The 15951-nt window shown below is 40.4% G+C and overlaps 2 protein-coding genes across 9 annotated transcripts in view; one reads left to right on the forward strand and one right to left on the reverse strand.

Moving 5' to 3' along the window:
• The window catches only part of LRRC36 (leucine rich repeat containing 36), a 51953-nt gene extending 41837 nt beyond the window's left edge, over nt 1-10116 (reverse strand). For 2 of the 4 annotated variants that reach the window (XM_081806466.1, XM_031036986.2), the window contains exon 1: nt 9998-10115. In XM_081806466.1, the coding sequence (XP_081662592.1) occupies nt 9998-10067 (70 nt within the window). In that variant the 5' untranslated portion in view covers nt 10068-10115. Of the gene's footprint in view, nt 1-9997 lie in introns of all 4 variants that reach the window. The other 2 variants (XM_006741517.3, XM_031036989.2) reach the window with 2 other exon arrangements.
• Nucleotides 10117-10174: 58 nt separating this feature from the next.
• Nucleotides 10175-15951, forward strand: part of KCTD19 (potassium channel tetramerization domain containing 19) — a 25400-nt gene continuing 19623 nt past the window's right edge. For all 5 annotated transcript variants that reach the window (XM_081806462.1, XM_081806464.1, XM_031036980.2 and 2 more), the window contains exons 1-2: nt 10175-10225; nt 14771-15067. In XM_081806462.1, the coding sequence (XP_081662588.1) occupies nt 10223-10225; nt 14771-15067 (300 nt within the window). In that variant the 5' untranslated portion in view covers nt 10175-10222. The remainder of the gene's footprint in view (nt 10226-14770; nt 15068-15951) is intronic.

Below are 15951 nucleotides of genomic sequence, written 5' to 3' on the forward strand. Positions count from 1 at the left end.
TTTTTTTAAGATTTTATTTATTTATTTGAGACAGAGAGAATGAGAGAGACAGAGAGCACATGAGAGGGGGGAGGGTCAGAGGGAGAAGCAGGCTCCCTGCCGAGCAGGGAGCCCGATGCGGGACTCGATCCCGGGACTCCAGGATCATGACCTGAGCCGAAGGCAGTCGCTTAACCAACTGAGCCACCCAGGCGCCCCGGTAAAAGATCCATTTAAATGCAAGATGTACCAATGGATTTCAAATGCAACAGAGTACAAAAAGCACGCTGATATAGTTTCAGATTCTACACACAACTCAACTTTTAAGAAACTACCATTTGTCCAGTTTTCATGTCATATCAAAGAAGAATATGCACAATTCTCTGCAAGGCTATTAAAATACTTCCCTCTTTTTGAACCTCTTATCTGTGTGAGGCATCATTTTTATTTTTATTTTTAAAGATTTTATTTATTTGAGAGAGAGAGAGAATGAGAGAGAGAGAGAACACATGACAGGGGGAAGGGTCAGAGGGAGAAGCAGACTCCCCGCTGAGCTGGAAGCCCAATGCGGGACTCTGTCCCTGGACTCCAGGATCATGACCTGAGCCAAAGGCAGTAGCTTAACCAACAGAGCCACCCAGGCGCCCCGTTTTTAAAAGATATATTTCAACCAGGGGTGCTTGGGTGGCTCAGTTGGGTAAGCATCTGCCTTCGGCTCAGGTCGTGATCCCAGGGTCCTGAGATCGAGCCCTGCATCGGGGTCCCTGATCAGTGGAGAACCAGCTTGTTCCTCTCCCTCTGCTGCTCCCCACTCATCGGGTTCTCTCTCTGACAAATAAAGAAGTAAAATCTTTAATCTATACACTAATATATAATATATATAAAAAATACATATTTTTCAACCAATACATTTCTTGAGATTTAATACAGAAGCAGATATGAGACTCTAGAAGTCTCCAATTAAGACATTAAAGATATTTTTAAGAATATAAGACAATGTCACTCCTATATTTCTTAAATATTCTGAAACCAAAAAGTTTGAAAATTGCTGAAAAATGTAAATTAGAATTAGAAAAATTCAGAAAAATTATCAGAAAGAAAAGGAAGATTTGAAAATAAAGACAGAACTCAAATTAAAAAAAAGGTCATTTCAAAAATGAAGATCAGGGGCACCTATGTAGCTCTAGGGGCGCCTGGGACAGCTTGGCAGTGTCTTATAAAACTAGACACAGCTTACCAGATGATCTAGCAATCATGTGCCTTGATACTTGCCCAAGTGAGTTGAAAGTTTATGTCAACACAGAAACCTCTGTATTTATAGCACCTATACCTGTACATAGAGGCTTATATGAATGTTTATAGCAGTTTTACTTATAACCGCCAAAACTTAGAGGCAACCAAGATGCTCTTCAATAAGTAAATGGATGGATAAACTATGGTACCTCCACACAGTGGAATATTATTCGGCAATAAAAAGAAATGAGCTATCAATTGAGCTATGGGAAGACATGGAGGAACCTTAAATACATATGGCTAAGTGAAATAAGCCAGTCTGAAAAGGTTATACTTATATGGTTCCAACTATAAGACATTGTGAAAAAGGCAACAGTAAACAGATCACTGATGTACAGCATGGCCACTATTTAATAATACTGTATTGCATATTTGAAAGTTACTAAGTAGATCTTAAATGTTCTCATCACAAGAAAATACATTTCTTTGTAACTATGTAATATGACAAATGTTAACTAGATTTATTGTATGTATACATGCCATGATGTATAAAAATATCAAATCATTATGTTGTATATCTGAAACGAATATAATGTTGTATGTCATTTATATTTCAATTAAAAGATTGTTAGTGGATGAGGGTACCTGGGTGGCTCAGTCGGTTAAACATCCACCTCTTGATTTTGGCTCAGGTCGAGATCTCAGGGTCCTGCGATTCAGCCTTGCAGCCCTGTGTTGGACTCTGCTCAGCCAGGAGCCTGCTGGTGGGCGGTGGGGGTGGGGATTCTCTCCTTCCTCTCCCTCCGCCCCTCCCCCCTTGCCCCCTTGCATGCGTTCATGCTCTCTTTCTCAAATAAATAAATCTTAAAAAAAAAAAAGTTACTGGGGGGGCGCCTGAGTGGCTCAGTCGGTTAAGCGACTGCCTTCGGCTCAGATCATGATCCTGGAGTCCCCGGATCGAGTCCCGCATCGGGCTCCCTGCTCGGCAGGGAGTCTGCCTCTCCCTCTGACCCTCCCCGCTCTCGTGTGCTCTCTCTCATTCTCTCTCTCTCAAATAAATAAAAAAAAAAAAAGGTACTGGTTGCCAGAGATTACATATTAAATGATTACAACTGTATGACATTCTGTAGAAAGTAGTAGTAAAAAGATGAGTAGTTGAGGGGTGCCTGGGTGGCTCAGTCGTTAAGCGTCTGCCTTCGGCTCAGGTCGTGATCCCAGGGTCCTGGGATCGAGCCCTGCATCGGGCTCCCTGCTCGGCGGGAAGCCTGCTTCTCCCTCTCCCACTCCCCTGCTTGTGTTCCTGCTCTCGCTAACTCTCTCTGTCAAATAAATAAATAAAATCTTAAAAAAAAGATGAGTAGTTGTTAGGGGTTAAGTAGAAAGGGAAGGATGAACAGATGGAGCACAGAGGATATTTAGGGCAGTGAAACTATTCTGTTTGATACTGTAATGGTATACACGTGACACTATATATTTGTCAAAATCCACAGAATCAAACAACACAAAGAGTGAATCTTAATGTAAACAACAGACTTCAGTTAATAATAATATATTGGTATTGGTTCATCAATCATAACAAATGTACCACACAAATGCAAGATATTAATAATAGGGGAGATATGGGGAAAGTATGAGGGGGGAAGAGGGAGCTTTTATAGAACTCTCTGTACTCTCTGCTCAGCTTTTCTATAAACCTAAAAATGCTTTAAAAAATAAATTCTATTAAAAAAAAAGAAATGAAGTACCCATACATGATAAAATATGGATGAACCTTAAAAAATACCATGCTAAGTGAAAGGAGCCAGATATAAAAGGCCATATATTGCATGATTCTATTTATATGGAATATCCAGAGCAGGCAAATCCATAGAGACAGAAAGCAAATTAGTGGTTGCCAGGGGCTTGGGAAAGCTGGAAATGAAAAGTGACTGCCTAATGGGTACAGGGTTTCCTTTGGGGCTGATAAAAATGTTCTGGAACTACTAATGGTAACGGTTGCGCAATGAACTAAGTGGCACTAGATTATATACATTAAATTTTATAGTATGTGAATTATATCTCAAAAAATTTTTTTCCTGACTTTGAGGGCAGCATATTGGTAGTCCTATAGTATGCAATGGTCTGGTACCCTAAGAATCTGTTACCATGGGACAAAAGCTAAGGTCAATTATAATTTCTATCAGTGCCCTGAAGCATTTCTCATGCCTTTCCCCGCTGTTTTGAAGGGCAGACATTTTAATATTTTTAAAGGAACTGGAATTATCATTCAAATGATAAACTGCCACAGTGACAGATATTCTTTTATGATTCATATGAAGTGCAAGGTCTTAAGAGATTATGTAGTCTCAATGTTTATAAAGACAGTGAAGACAAACAGATCAGAGATCTAATCAAACATTGCACATCAAAGATGTCAAGAACAACAGAATAGGGGCGCCTGGGTGGCTCAGTTGGTTAAGCGTCTGGCTTCGGCTCAGGTCATGATCCCAGGGTCCTGGGATCGAGTCCCATATCGGGCTCCCCGCTCAGCGGGGAGGCTTCTTCTCCCTCTCCTCCCTGCTTGTGCTCTCTCTCGCGATCTCTGTCTCTCTCTCTCAAATAAATAAGTAAAATCTTCAAAAAAAAAAAAAAACAAAACAGAATAATCTTCCTATTTTAATATATAAGCTACATGACCCTAATGGGTCAAAACACGTTTTGCTCATGAAAATAACAAATCAAGTAAATAATCTCTGTATGGAAAACCATTTATAGCTCACTTGGAAACTGAATTCATAATCTTTAATAAAGCTTATTTATAGGGATGATGAAAGAGTTTCAAATAAGTAAAACTGAAAAAAAGCCTCAAGAGTCAGCCTGAAAGATTTCCCACTAGCCAAAGTAGGGACAAGTTCAACAGCAATTATGATAATAACTGTAGTAGATTAGAACACACCAAAAACACTTAAATCCATGAATTTATAATGACACTAAAAACAAAACAACTCTCTTACTGGTTACCTTTAGAGGATGCTAAGAAAACAACACATTTTTCCAAAAACTGATAAATAAGCTGAAAAAAAAAAGTATCCTGTCTTTGCTGTACAAACTGTGCCTCAAGATAACCAAGGAGTTGATAGGAAATGTCTTTTTTTTTTTTTTTAAAGATTTTTATTTATTTATTTGACAGAGAGAGAGATAGTGAGAGCAGGAACACAAGCAGGGGGAGTGGGAAAGGGAGAAGCAGGCTTCCCGCGGAGCAGGGAGCCCGATGTGGGACTCGATCCCAGGACCCCGGGATCATGACCTGACCCGAAGGCAGACGCTTAACGACTGAGCCACCCAGGCGCCCAATAGGAAATGTCTTTTTATATACGTCTTACAACTAATAAAAATGAAAGATAGAAAATTATCATTTTGCAATCCCTAATGAATTAGTGGACTTTACATAGTCATGTTTAATAGCTGATGTCACAAAAGAACACCAGATAATTATACACTTCATGACAGTATACTCTCACCTATGAAGTAGTCTTGCACAAAAACAAACAAACCTGAATCAAATCAAGCTTCACTTAAGTAGCAATTCATAGGAACAAGAACTGGGGAAAATGTTAAACATCTTAGGAATTTAATGAGCAAAATCCAGATTGTAAGAAACTATTCAGGACAAATGGCCTAGTTTCTTTAAGAACAATAGAAAATGCAAGGAAAAAAAGAAGGGGAAACCTATGGCTCAAACAATATTTAAGACAAGTATCAACTGTATAATGCTAAGTGAAGTAAGTCAACGAAAGACAAATACCTATGATTTCACTCATATGTGAAATTTAAGAAACAAAACAAATGAGCAGAGAAAAAACAAAAACAAAAACACAGACAGACAAGCCAAGAAACACTCTTTAAATATTGAGAACTGATGGTTGCCAGAGGGATGAAACAGGTGATGGGGATTAAGGAGTGCAATTGTCGTGATGAGCACGGGTGAGGCATGAAATTGTTGAATCCCCATATTGTACACATGAAATGAATGTAACACTGTATGTTAACTATACTGGAATTAAAATTTTTTTTAAAAGACAAATATCAACCAATTACAGTAGGCCTTACATAGATCCTGAATCAGAAAAATTTTATAGGACAGTTGGTGAAATGAGAAAACTGGTTGCATATTTGATATCAAGAAATTACTATTAAATATTTTTAGGTTTATAAGTGATTATTATTTTTAAAAGAGTTCTCTTTTGAAGATATATACATTAAAATATATATGGGTTAAATCATATGACAGGGATTTGCTTCAAAATAAACAGTGCAGGGGGTTAGGCGTGGGTAGAAGTTAGGTGAGGTACAGAAGAAAGAAGACTGGCCATGAATTGACAATACCAGCTGAGGTAGGGTGATGGAGTTCATTATTCTGTTGTCTCGACTCTTGTATATATTTATATACTGCCATTAATAAAAAAATTATAAAATAAGTGATATATGTAGAGAATATTTCTGGAAAGTTATCCAAGATATTGGTAATAGTGATTGTCTTTAGGAGAACTGGGTCAGGGCCAGGGAAGGGGGTGGTCAAGACTCACTTTTCACTGTACAATAATTATATTACCCATATAATAAATAACTGAATTATTATTATTATTATTTTTTTTTTAGATTTTTGTTTATTTATCTGAGAGAGAATGAGAGACAGAGAGCACGAGAGGGAAGAGGGTCAGAGGAAGAAGCAGGCTCCCCGCCGAGCAGGGAGCCCGATGCGGGACTCGATCCCAGGACTCCAGGATCATGACCTGAGCCGAAGGCAGTCGCTTAACCAACTGAGCCACCCAGGCGCCCTAACTGAATTATTTTTAAAAGCCAAAGAAGTACATAATTATATATTTTCTCTCCTTACCAAATAATTATCATCAGCATACAAATATGTTCTAGTATATTGTGTCTTTAAAAAACTTGTTCTTGGGGTGCCTGGGTGGCTCAGTCAGTTAAGTGTCTGCCTTTGGCTCAGGTCATGCTCAATGGGGAGCCTGCTTCTCCCTCTCCCTCTAATCCTCCCCCTGCTTGTGCTCTCTGTCAAATAAATAAATAAATAAAATAAAAATAAAGAAATAAAATCTTAAACCCACTAAAAACTTGTTCTTGATCCCACATTATATCCCCCAACTAATATTCCACTTCTGTGTTCTCTTTTATGGCCACATTTCTCAGGAAAGGTCTTACCTTCACTAGCTCTTCTCCCTCACATATTATTCCCTTTTCATCCCAACCCAGCCTGGCTTCCCTCCATTCTCTCGAAATTCCCCTAGTTAAAGTGACCAATGAGTTCCATGTTGCCAAATCTAACAGACATTTCTCTGCTTGCTTAGCCTGTCAATAGCATTTGGCACAGGGGGGCCTGGGTGGCTCAGTTGGTTAAGCGACTGCCTTCGGCTCAGGTCATGATCCTGGAGTCCCAGGATCGAGCCCCACATCGGGCTCCCTGCTCAGCGGGGAGTCTGCTTCTCCCTCGGACCCTCCCCCTTCTCGTGTGCTCTCTCTCTCTCATTCTCTCTCTCAAATAAAAAAAAAAAATAGCATTTGGCACAGCTGACCATTACTTCCTTCATACACTACCCTTTCTTAAATTCCAAGACACCAGGTTCTTCCTTCTCTATTCAACATCTAAAGATTGAAATATCCCAAGATGAGTCTTAAACCTTCTTCTATTCTCCATCCACATTCTCTAGTTAGGTGAGTTCACCCATTCTTATCACTTTAAGTATTACTGATTTGCTAATGTCTCCCAAAATTCACAACTTTAACCCTGACCTCTCTCCTCTGAGATCCAGACTTGTATATCCAATTGCCTACTAAAAATTTCACATTTGAATGTCTAGTAGGTATTTTAAACTTAACATGTTCAAAACAGCACTCTTGATTCGCCTTCCCCAAGCCAATATTTCCCATAGTCTTTGTGCTCTCTCTAAATAAATAGCACCATCGTCCACCCAGCAATAACCTAAACCAAGTTTAAGTTTTATCTTTGAATCTTCCCTTTCCCCAACTCCCATATTCAATTTTTTTGGTCAGTCTTGTCCTATCTACCCACAAAATACACCTTGACTCTGTCCACTTCTTTTTATCTCCACTGTCATCCTCCTAGTCCAAGCCATTCATTATCTCTTATCTGGACTACTGTAACAGGCTTCTAATGGGTGAGAGTCATATTTTAAAAATAAGTATTAGATCAGGACACATCCCTGCTTAAAATGCTTTGATGAAAACTGACAAGCTGATTCTAAAAGAGAATAAAGGGATAAGAATAGCCTAGACAACTTTGAAGGAAAAAGAGGAAAGTGAAGGAGGGCACTGACTTTACCAGTTATCAAAACCTGTTACAAAAGTTACAAAAGTGTGATACTGGTGTAGGAATAGACAAACAGAACAGTGAGCCTACACATTTACAAAGGAACTTGGATAAATAGGTTCTGAGGAAACTGGAGATCAGTATAAAAAAAATACAATTATACCAAATCACACATTGTATATAAAAATAAATTCCAGGTAGGGGCGCCTGGGTGGCTCAGTTGTTAAGCGTCTGCCTTCGGCTCGGGTCATGATTCCAGGTCCTGGGATCGAGCCCCGCATAGGGCTCCTTGCTCTGCGGGAGGCCTGCTTCTCCCTTTCCCACTCCCTCTGCTTGTGTTCCCTCTCTCACTGTGTCTCTCTTTCTGTCAAATAAATAAATAAAATCTTAAAAAAAAAAAATAATTAAAAAAAAAATAAATTCCAGGTAGATTAGACTTAAGGTGAAGAGCAAAGCAGCAGAATTTTTAGGAAAAAAATGTTATTCAGTAGTGTAGGGAAAAACTTCAAAAATAAGACCAAAAAATCACAAATCATAAGGAAAAATAAACTTGACTCCCTTAAGATGAAAATTTTCTGCATGACAAAGGATAATTTAAACATTTATGGGAATTTTTTAGTATAGGGAAATATAACAAAAAAAACCAAACATACAAAACAGTCTATAACTGCACCACAAGATCATCTCTTTGGACATTAAAAAGAAAATAACACTTATTACATAGCCAGAAAATTCCAACAGTACAGAAAAGTACAGAATAAAAGCCTTTCTCCCCAAAGATGACCACTGTGATTTTTTACTTAACTTAATAATGCATATAACAGCACATTAAAGTATGTTTTATTGATAAGTCAAAAAAAAAAGCAAATTGCCAAATAATAGATATGCTCTTATACATTAAAAAAAATACCTATGTGTAGATGTATGGAAAAGGTATGGAAAGAGGGAGAGGGAAGAATATTCATTTACTTTAGTTTTGCATTGTTTGAATTGTCAGAATGAGCACAATTTTGTTATTCAGACAACTGTAATAAAACAAGGAAACAAAAACAAGCAAAAAAAATCTGCCATGTGCCATTATAGATGGAGAATGTAAGTATATGCCCCACCCCCAACCAAATAAAACTAAATCAACATTTTTTTAAAGGCAAAAAAAGTACAAAAGTGTGTCAAACCAATAAAGCTTTTCTTAGCTAACTTGTAAAACAGGAGAGCTCAAAGTAGTTTGAAAAAGAAAAAACAAACCTGAAATATCTGCAGTCTATTCATATACACACCACACCACTACCTTTGGTTGGGGGTGGAGAGATTTCCAGAGGAAGGAAAGATTAATAACCTCTTCATTCATGTAATGTTTGTTACTAGCATGCACTAGTTTTTATAAATTTTAAATAATAAATAATTTTTAAACAAAATAAAACCAATTATTTCATATCCCACAAATAAATAGTACTAGAGGAAGCAAGAAAGGCAACTTTTTGTAAAGGTTAGAGCACAGGCTCTGAACTCAAGAGTCCTGGGTTAATAAACCCTGGCTGTGTCACTTTGGGCAGGAGACTAAACTTAATTTTAACCCATCTGTAAAATAGGCACAATAACAGCATCTGCTTTACAGGCCTGTTATGGAGATTAAATATTGCGGGGTGGGGGGTAAGCATTTAACACAGGGCCTGGCATTAAGGATAGAGTAAATTTAATAAGGGTAAAAGCTGAGTTAGGAATGCTGATAAAACTTTCCCAACTTTTCTACTCCTTAGAAACTCTGAAAACAAGCTCTGTAAATCAGAGCCCAGGTCAAAGTTGGGGTCAGCAGTTGCTCAGCCAGTTCTCTCCAGCGCCTTGAGAGACCAGCATTGCTTTCACAATTGAGGCCCCTTTCTGAGTGTCTCTTAAAAGGAAGCCACACATCCGGACGGATCAAAGAAATGGCCAAGTTCTTGAGGCGGAGACTAAACGGAGAGAGGGACTGATAAGGGAACATCCTTTCCCATTTTACCCCAAACAGGAAAAACCCTCCTGGGTCTGAAATTTCAGAAAATGCCAAAACGAACGCCCTTCGTGCCTTCCTCAAGAGCACCGCCACCTCAAAGGCGCTTCTCAGCACGTCCCTTCTCCCGCCAATGCCCCTCTTGGGGCTCCGTTTCCTTCCACAAGCTCAGACTCTGTCCAGTTCTGTTTCCGGCCACAGTGTCCCCTTAATCTACTTTCTCCTCCACTTCAGACTCCGTTCGTCTCCCTCAATTCCTCGCCCTCCTCCCCAGACTCTCAGGCTACTTCACGTCGTTCACCTTCACCTCAGTGTGACTCTTCTGCCTCAGTAACCCCTTCTCCATCTCAGGGACCGCTCCTCCGCCGCCATTCCGCCGCGTCTACCTCAGGTTCCCCCACCTCTACCTCAGTTTTCTCCCCTCAGCCTCAGACCCCACGCTCCCGGCCCAGGTCCTCCCGGCCTGGCCCTACCGGGCTGCTCCAGAGTCAGCGCCCCCAGGCGGCGGACGCCTTCCTCGTCCAGATCCCACTGCTCCGCCATCCCCGCCCGCCCCTCACCTGTCTCGGTCCACGAGACAGGCTGGCGCACGCCAGGCCCCGCCCCCGCCGCAGGCCCCGCCCCACCGCGCGTGCGGCCGATCTCCCCAAGCCGTTAGTACTGTGATCACGCGCGCACCCGCCTCAGGCGTCCGGACTATGGTATGGATCCCGCCCTGGCGGGGGCGCCAAAAACACCAAAACGGCGATTGGGGAGGTGATGTGGCCAAGGATTAGGGCTATGGGGTTAGGGACCTGGCTCTGGGACATGGGGTGGGATATGGTCCCAGCTTTGAAGGGTTTGGGGACTGGCTCTGAGGGATTGGAAGAATGCGCCTGTTTTGAGGGATGAAGTGTTCTAGGTCTGAGGTTTTGGGGGGCTTCTGAGAGGTGGAGTTGTGCCTCTTGACAAGGTGAGGCTCTTCTTGTCTCAGCATTTGGAGCTGTTGACTCTGAGACCAGGCAGTGGCCGGCGGGTAAATGGGGTGGGGGAGGTGTCCAGATCCAAATGAGAAGGGGTAGGGGGTGGGGATGGGGGCGGGGGCAGCTCTCTCAGGCATGATAGGGAGGGAGCCCCAGATCTGAATCGTTGGTGAACTTGGCTCTGAGGAGTTGAAGCCCTGTCTTTAGATCATGAGGTGGTTATAGCTCTAGAAATTTATTTGGAAGGTGCTCCTTTGGGAGGGAGGATCAGTGCGGAAAAGAGAGATACTCTTTGGAATGGGCTGGAGAAGATTATGCGAGGGCTACCCCATTTCCTGTAGGCAGTCTGGCAAGAAGCATTTTGCCCTTCAAGTACTACAGATCCCCAAGCTTGCCTTTGACCGAGGGCTCTCCCCAGGCTGGGATAGTTCTAACAAACCCTGTGCAGTCTTTGGAAAGAAAACTCTAGAAAGAACAGCCACATCCTTAACCCCTACCCTCACTCCAGCAGGCATCTCTTGAGAGCCCATCTGTGGATGGGACATGTATGTGTAAGAAGGAGGCAAACTCTTGAGCAAAGACACTTGTCAAAGCCTATCCTTAATAAGAAAAGAGGACTGAGAACAGAACTGTAGCTCACCGTCCAGGAGTGGGTCTTCTTTGGCAGCCAAAATCTGCATAGTAGGAGCACTTACACTGAGCTATCAACCAGCTAGTCACCTTCAAGAAGAACAGAAAGCAAAATCAAGAGTTCTTGCTTATTTATGCTTTCTGGTCTGGGTGGGGCTCTTATTTACCATCAGTTTGTCATGCTCAGCTGTAGCCATTTTTAAAAGGGCCGGGACTCAAAAGTCTAGATTAGTTAGTTAGATTGGCTTTTCTTACTCAGCTTCTGTGAATCATGACACCATTTAAAAATTTGTAATCTTTCTCATTGTGCCTTTAACTCTTCTAGCCTCGAATGTGGCATATATAATTGCTCTTCTGAATTATTTAGACCAGTTATTATAAGAGAAAGGAACTCCACCCACTTCTTTGTTGCATGCCATTTATTTTCCTTCCTCAGCTATCAAAATAGAAGATGCAGGTTTTGTTGGAGAAGTGAGCCTTTCCTCTCTTGAGCAACCAACTCTTATTTAACACTCTTCCCCCCCACCAACATTTTAATGCAAATTTGGAAGATTCAGAAAGGTTGAACGAACTATATACCCACTGCCTGGATTCTACAGTGAACATCTTGCTATATTTGTTTTTATCATATGTCCATCTGTCCATCCCTTTACCAATCCATATTGGTTTTTTGATGCATTTCAAAATGTTATAAATATCAGTACATTGCACCCCAATTGCTTCACCATGCATAATTTTTATTTAGAATTCTTTTATGTTCTTTTTAAGGTAGAATTTTATATACTATTTACCACCTTTTAAATTTTGTTTACAAGAGTAGTCCTCCTTGTTTATTTTAAAATCTGATACAGATGGTTTGTATGTTCATATGTTCTACTTTTCTATAGTGTTGATAAGCTAGGTTATCTTGAAGCAAAATAGTTCATTTATATGAATAGATAACCTTGAACTTTTCACAATGAGCTGAGGAAGGTTAATGATCTTTGCTGCCTTTGTATATACAAAAAGGAAACCACAACATTCAGCTATTCTGCTATGGTCTCAATAATGTAGTGTCTCTGCAGGTACGATCCCAAGAGAGCTCTGCATGCACTCAGAGGGGTAGGGAGCGCCTCCTCACAACTCTCTCTCTCCTTTTTTTTTTAAATTAAAGATTTTATTTATTTATTTATTTAAGAGAGAGAAAGAGCAGGGGGAGGGGCAGAGGGGGAGGGAGAGGAAAAAGGAAAGAATCCCAAGCAGACTCCATGCTGAGTGCAGAGCCCAACGCAGGACCTCCTAACTCTCTGTCTTAAATGTTTTTTTTTTTATTTTTTAAAATGGCTTTATTAAAAAATAATTCCCATACTACAATTTACATTTAAAGTTTACAGTTCAGTGATTTTTAGTATATTCACAGAGTGTGCAACTAGTACCACAATTTTACAACATTTTCATTATTTGAAAAAGAAAAGAAATTCCATACCTGTTACTAGTCACTGTGCATTTCCCCCACAACCTCTCTAGCCCTAAGCCACCACTAATCAACTCTATAAATTTGCCTATTCTGCACATTACACATAGATGGAATCATGTAATATGTGGCTTTTGTGTCTGGCTTCTTTCATTTAGCATAGAGAAATGTGTTTTTAGATTTTTTACTCCCTTTTAAATTTGATTGTTCATCTTTTTTTTTTTAAGATTTTATTTATTTATTTGATAGAGACACAGCGAGAGAGGGAACACAAGCAGGGGGAGTGGGAGAGGGAGAAGCAGGCTTCCCGCCGAGCAGGGAGCCCAATGTGGGACTCGATCCCAGAACCCTGGGATCATGACCTGAGCCGAAGGCAGACACTTAATGACTGAGCCACCCAGGCGCCCCTGATTGTTCATCTTTTTATTATTATTTTTATTATTGAGTTGTAAGAGTTATTTATGTAGTCTAAATACAAGTTCTTTATCAGGTATGTGATCTGCAAATCTTGATGGTGTCCTTTGGAGCACAAAAGTTTGCAATTTTGATGAAGTTTTATTTGCTTATTTGTTTCACTTGTGCTTTTTGTATCTCATCTAAGAAGGCATTACCTAATCCAAGATCATGAGGATTTTGTGTTTTCTTCTAAGGGTTTTATAGTTTTAGCTCTTATTTTTAGGTTTGTCCCACTTGGTGTTAATTTCTATGTATGGTGTGAGGTAGGGGTCTAACTTTTTTTTTTTTTTTTTGCATTTGGATGTCCAGCTGTCCCAGCACCAGTTTTTGAAAAGGCTATTCTTTACCCATTGGATTGCCTTGGCTCCCTTGTCAAATTCAATTAACCATAAATGTCAAGGTTTATTTCTGGACTCTCAATGGTATTCCACTTATCCATATGTTTTCCTTATACAATAGCACACTATCTTGACTACTATAGCTTTTTAGTAAGTTTTGAAAGTGGGAAGTGTGAATCATCAAATTTTGTTCTCCTTCGGGCGCCTGGGTGGCTCAGTCACTTAAGTGTCTGACTTTTCATTTCAGCTCAGGTTATGATCTCATGGGTCATGGAATCAAGTCCCACCTTGGGCTCTGAGCTCAACAGGGAGTCTGCTTGAGATTCTCTCCCTCTGCCCCTCCCCTCACTCTCCCAAACTAATTAATCTTTTAAAAAAATATTTTGTTCTCCTTTTTCAAGAGCTGGAGGGTTTTTTTGTTTGTTTGATTGTTTTTACTATTCCCTTTTATTTCCATATGAACTTTAACATCAGTTTGTCAATTTTTTTAAAAGATTTTATTTATTTATTTCTGAGTGAGAGAGAACACAGACCATGAGTGGGGGGAGGGGCAGAGGGAGAGGGTGAAGCAGACCCTCCACTGAGCAGGTAGCCCGATGAGGGGCTCGATTCCAGGACCCTGGGATCATGACCCAAGCTGAAGGCAGACGCTAACTGACTGAGCCACCCAGGCACCCCCAGCTTGTCAATTTTTGCCAAAAAAAAAAAAAAAAAAAGGCAGCTGGAATTTTCATAGGGACTGTGTTCAATCTGTAGATCTGGAGAGTATTACAGTCTTAACAGTATTAAGTCTTCTGATTGGTAAACATGAGATGTTTTTCCATTTACTTAAGTCTTTAAAATTTCTTTCAACTATGTTTTGAACTTTTCAGAGTACAAGTATTACCTTTCTTTTGTTAAATTTATTCCTAAATATTTTGTTCTTTTTGATACTATTGGAATAGAATTGTTTTCTGAATCTCATTTTTGGATTGTTCATTGCTTGTGTATTAACATCCAATTGAGGGGCGCCTGGGTGGCTCAGTCAGTTAAGCATCTGACTCTTGATTTTAGCTCAGTTCATGATCTCAGGGTTGAGAGATCAAGCCCCTCAATAGGCTCTGTGCCGCATGTGGAGCTTGCTTGACATTCTCTCTCTCCCTCTGTCCACCCCACCCCTACTCTTGTGTTCTCTCTCTCTCCCTGTCAAATAAATACATAAATAAAATTTAAAAATAAAAATACGATTGATACATATCTTTCACCCTTACTAAACTCATTTCTAATAATTTCCTAGTGAATTCCTTGGGATTTTCTATATGCAAGATCACATCATCTGCAAATAGAGATAATCTTACTTCTCCCTTTCCAAGATGGATGCTTTTTATTTCTTTTTCTCGCATAGCTCTGTTTTTATTCCCCTTTTAGGAGGAGCCTGGCATGCCTCATGAATCAGCAGAGGATTTGTTTCATTTCAACGTTGGGGGCTGGCATTTCGCAGTTCCCAGAAGCAAACTCGCTCAGTTTCCAGACTCCCTGCTGTGGAAAGAGGCTTCAGCCTTGACCTCCTTGGAAAGCCAGAGGCTATTCATCGACAGAGACGGTTCCACATTTAGGCATGTGCACTATTACCTCTACACTTCCAAACTCTCCTTCTCCAGTTGTGCAGAATTGAACTTACTCTATGAGCAAGCGCTGGGTTTGCAGCTGATGCCTTTGTTGCAGGTAAGATACTCTTGTCTTCCAGGAGTGATCAGTAACATAGGCCTCATACCAATCACTATGTGTTGTGTCCTTTCATATATTGGTTGCTGAGATGACCCTCTTAATGGGGAAGTGTGATGAATGAGTTAGAGTAATCAATAAACTGAATAAAGGATTTCATCCTGACTCTGCCTTACCTATACCAGTAGCCACCACAGCCCCGGGATAGGACTTAACCAACTGCTGAGTTGGTTCCTTGACTCTTGGAAATCCTATTTTAACATTCTTCTTGAATCTTAACTTTTCTTCAAATGACAGAAACCATTTCTATGGCTTATCTTAAGTAGCTTATTCTTAGTTTTTGGACAATGATTTTTTTTTAACCTAGAAAAGCTAAATGTTATGACTAGAAAGGACCATTGGGCCATGCTCCATATTAATCCCACTGTCTGGACAAAGTGTTGTTTACTGGATCCATCTCCATAAGCACTGACCCAACAAGTCACAGTTCAGCTCAGTGCACTTCCAGCTGTGCCTCCTGAACACCTCTTAGAAGAAAATTGAGGTAGATCGTGCATATTTGGGTCATATAGCAATGAGAACATTTTACCCTGAGTGTTTTGTTTTGTTTTTTAAACAGATGAACTCTTTTTTTTTTTTTAAGATTTTATTTATTTATTTGACAGAGAGGGACACAGCGAGAGAGGGAACACAAGCAGGGGGAGTGGGAGAGGGAGAAGCAGGCTTCCCGCGGAGCAGGGAGCCCGATGCGGGGCTGTATCCCAGGACCCTGGGATCACGACCTGAGCCGAAGGCAGATGCCCAACAACTGAGCCACCCAGGCACCCCTACACTGAGTGTTTTTGTAGATAATCCTTACTAAATAATTCAATGCTTTTTCTTAA

This window comes from Leptonychotes weddellii, chromosome 16 (assembly GCF_054177405.1).
Source record: "Leptonychotes weddellii isolate Sample4059 chromosome 16, ASM5417740v2, whole genome shotgun sequence".
NCBI classification, from domain to species: domain Eukaryota; kingdom Metazoa; phylum Chordata; class Mammalia; order Carnivora; family Phocidae; genus Leptonychotes; species Leptonychotes weddellii.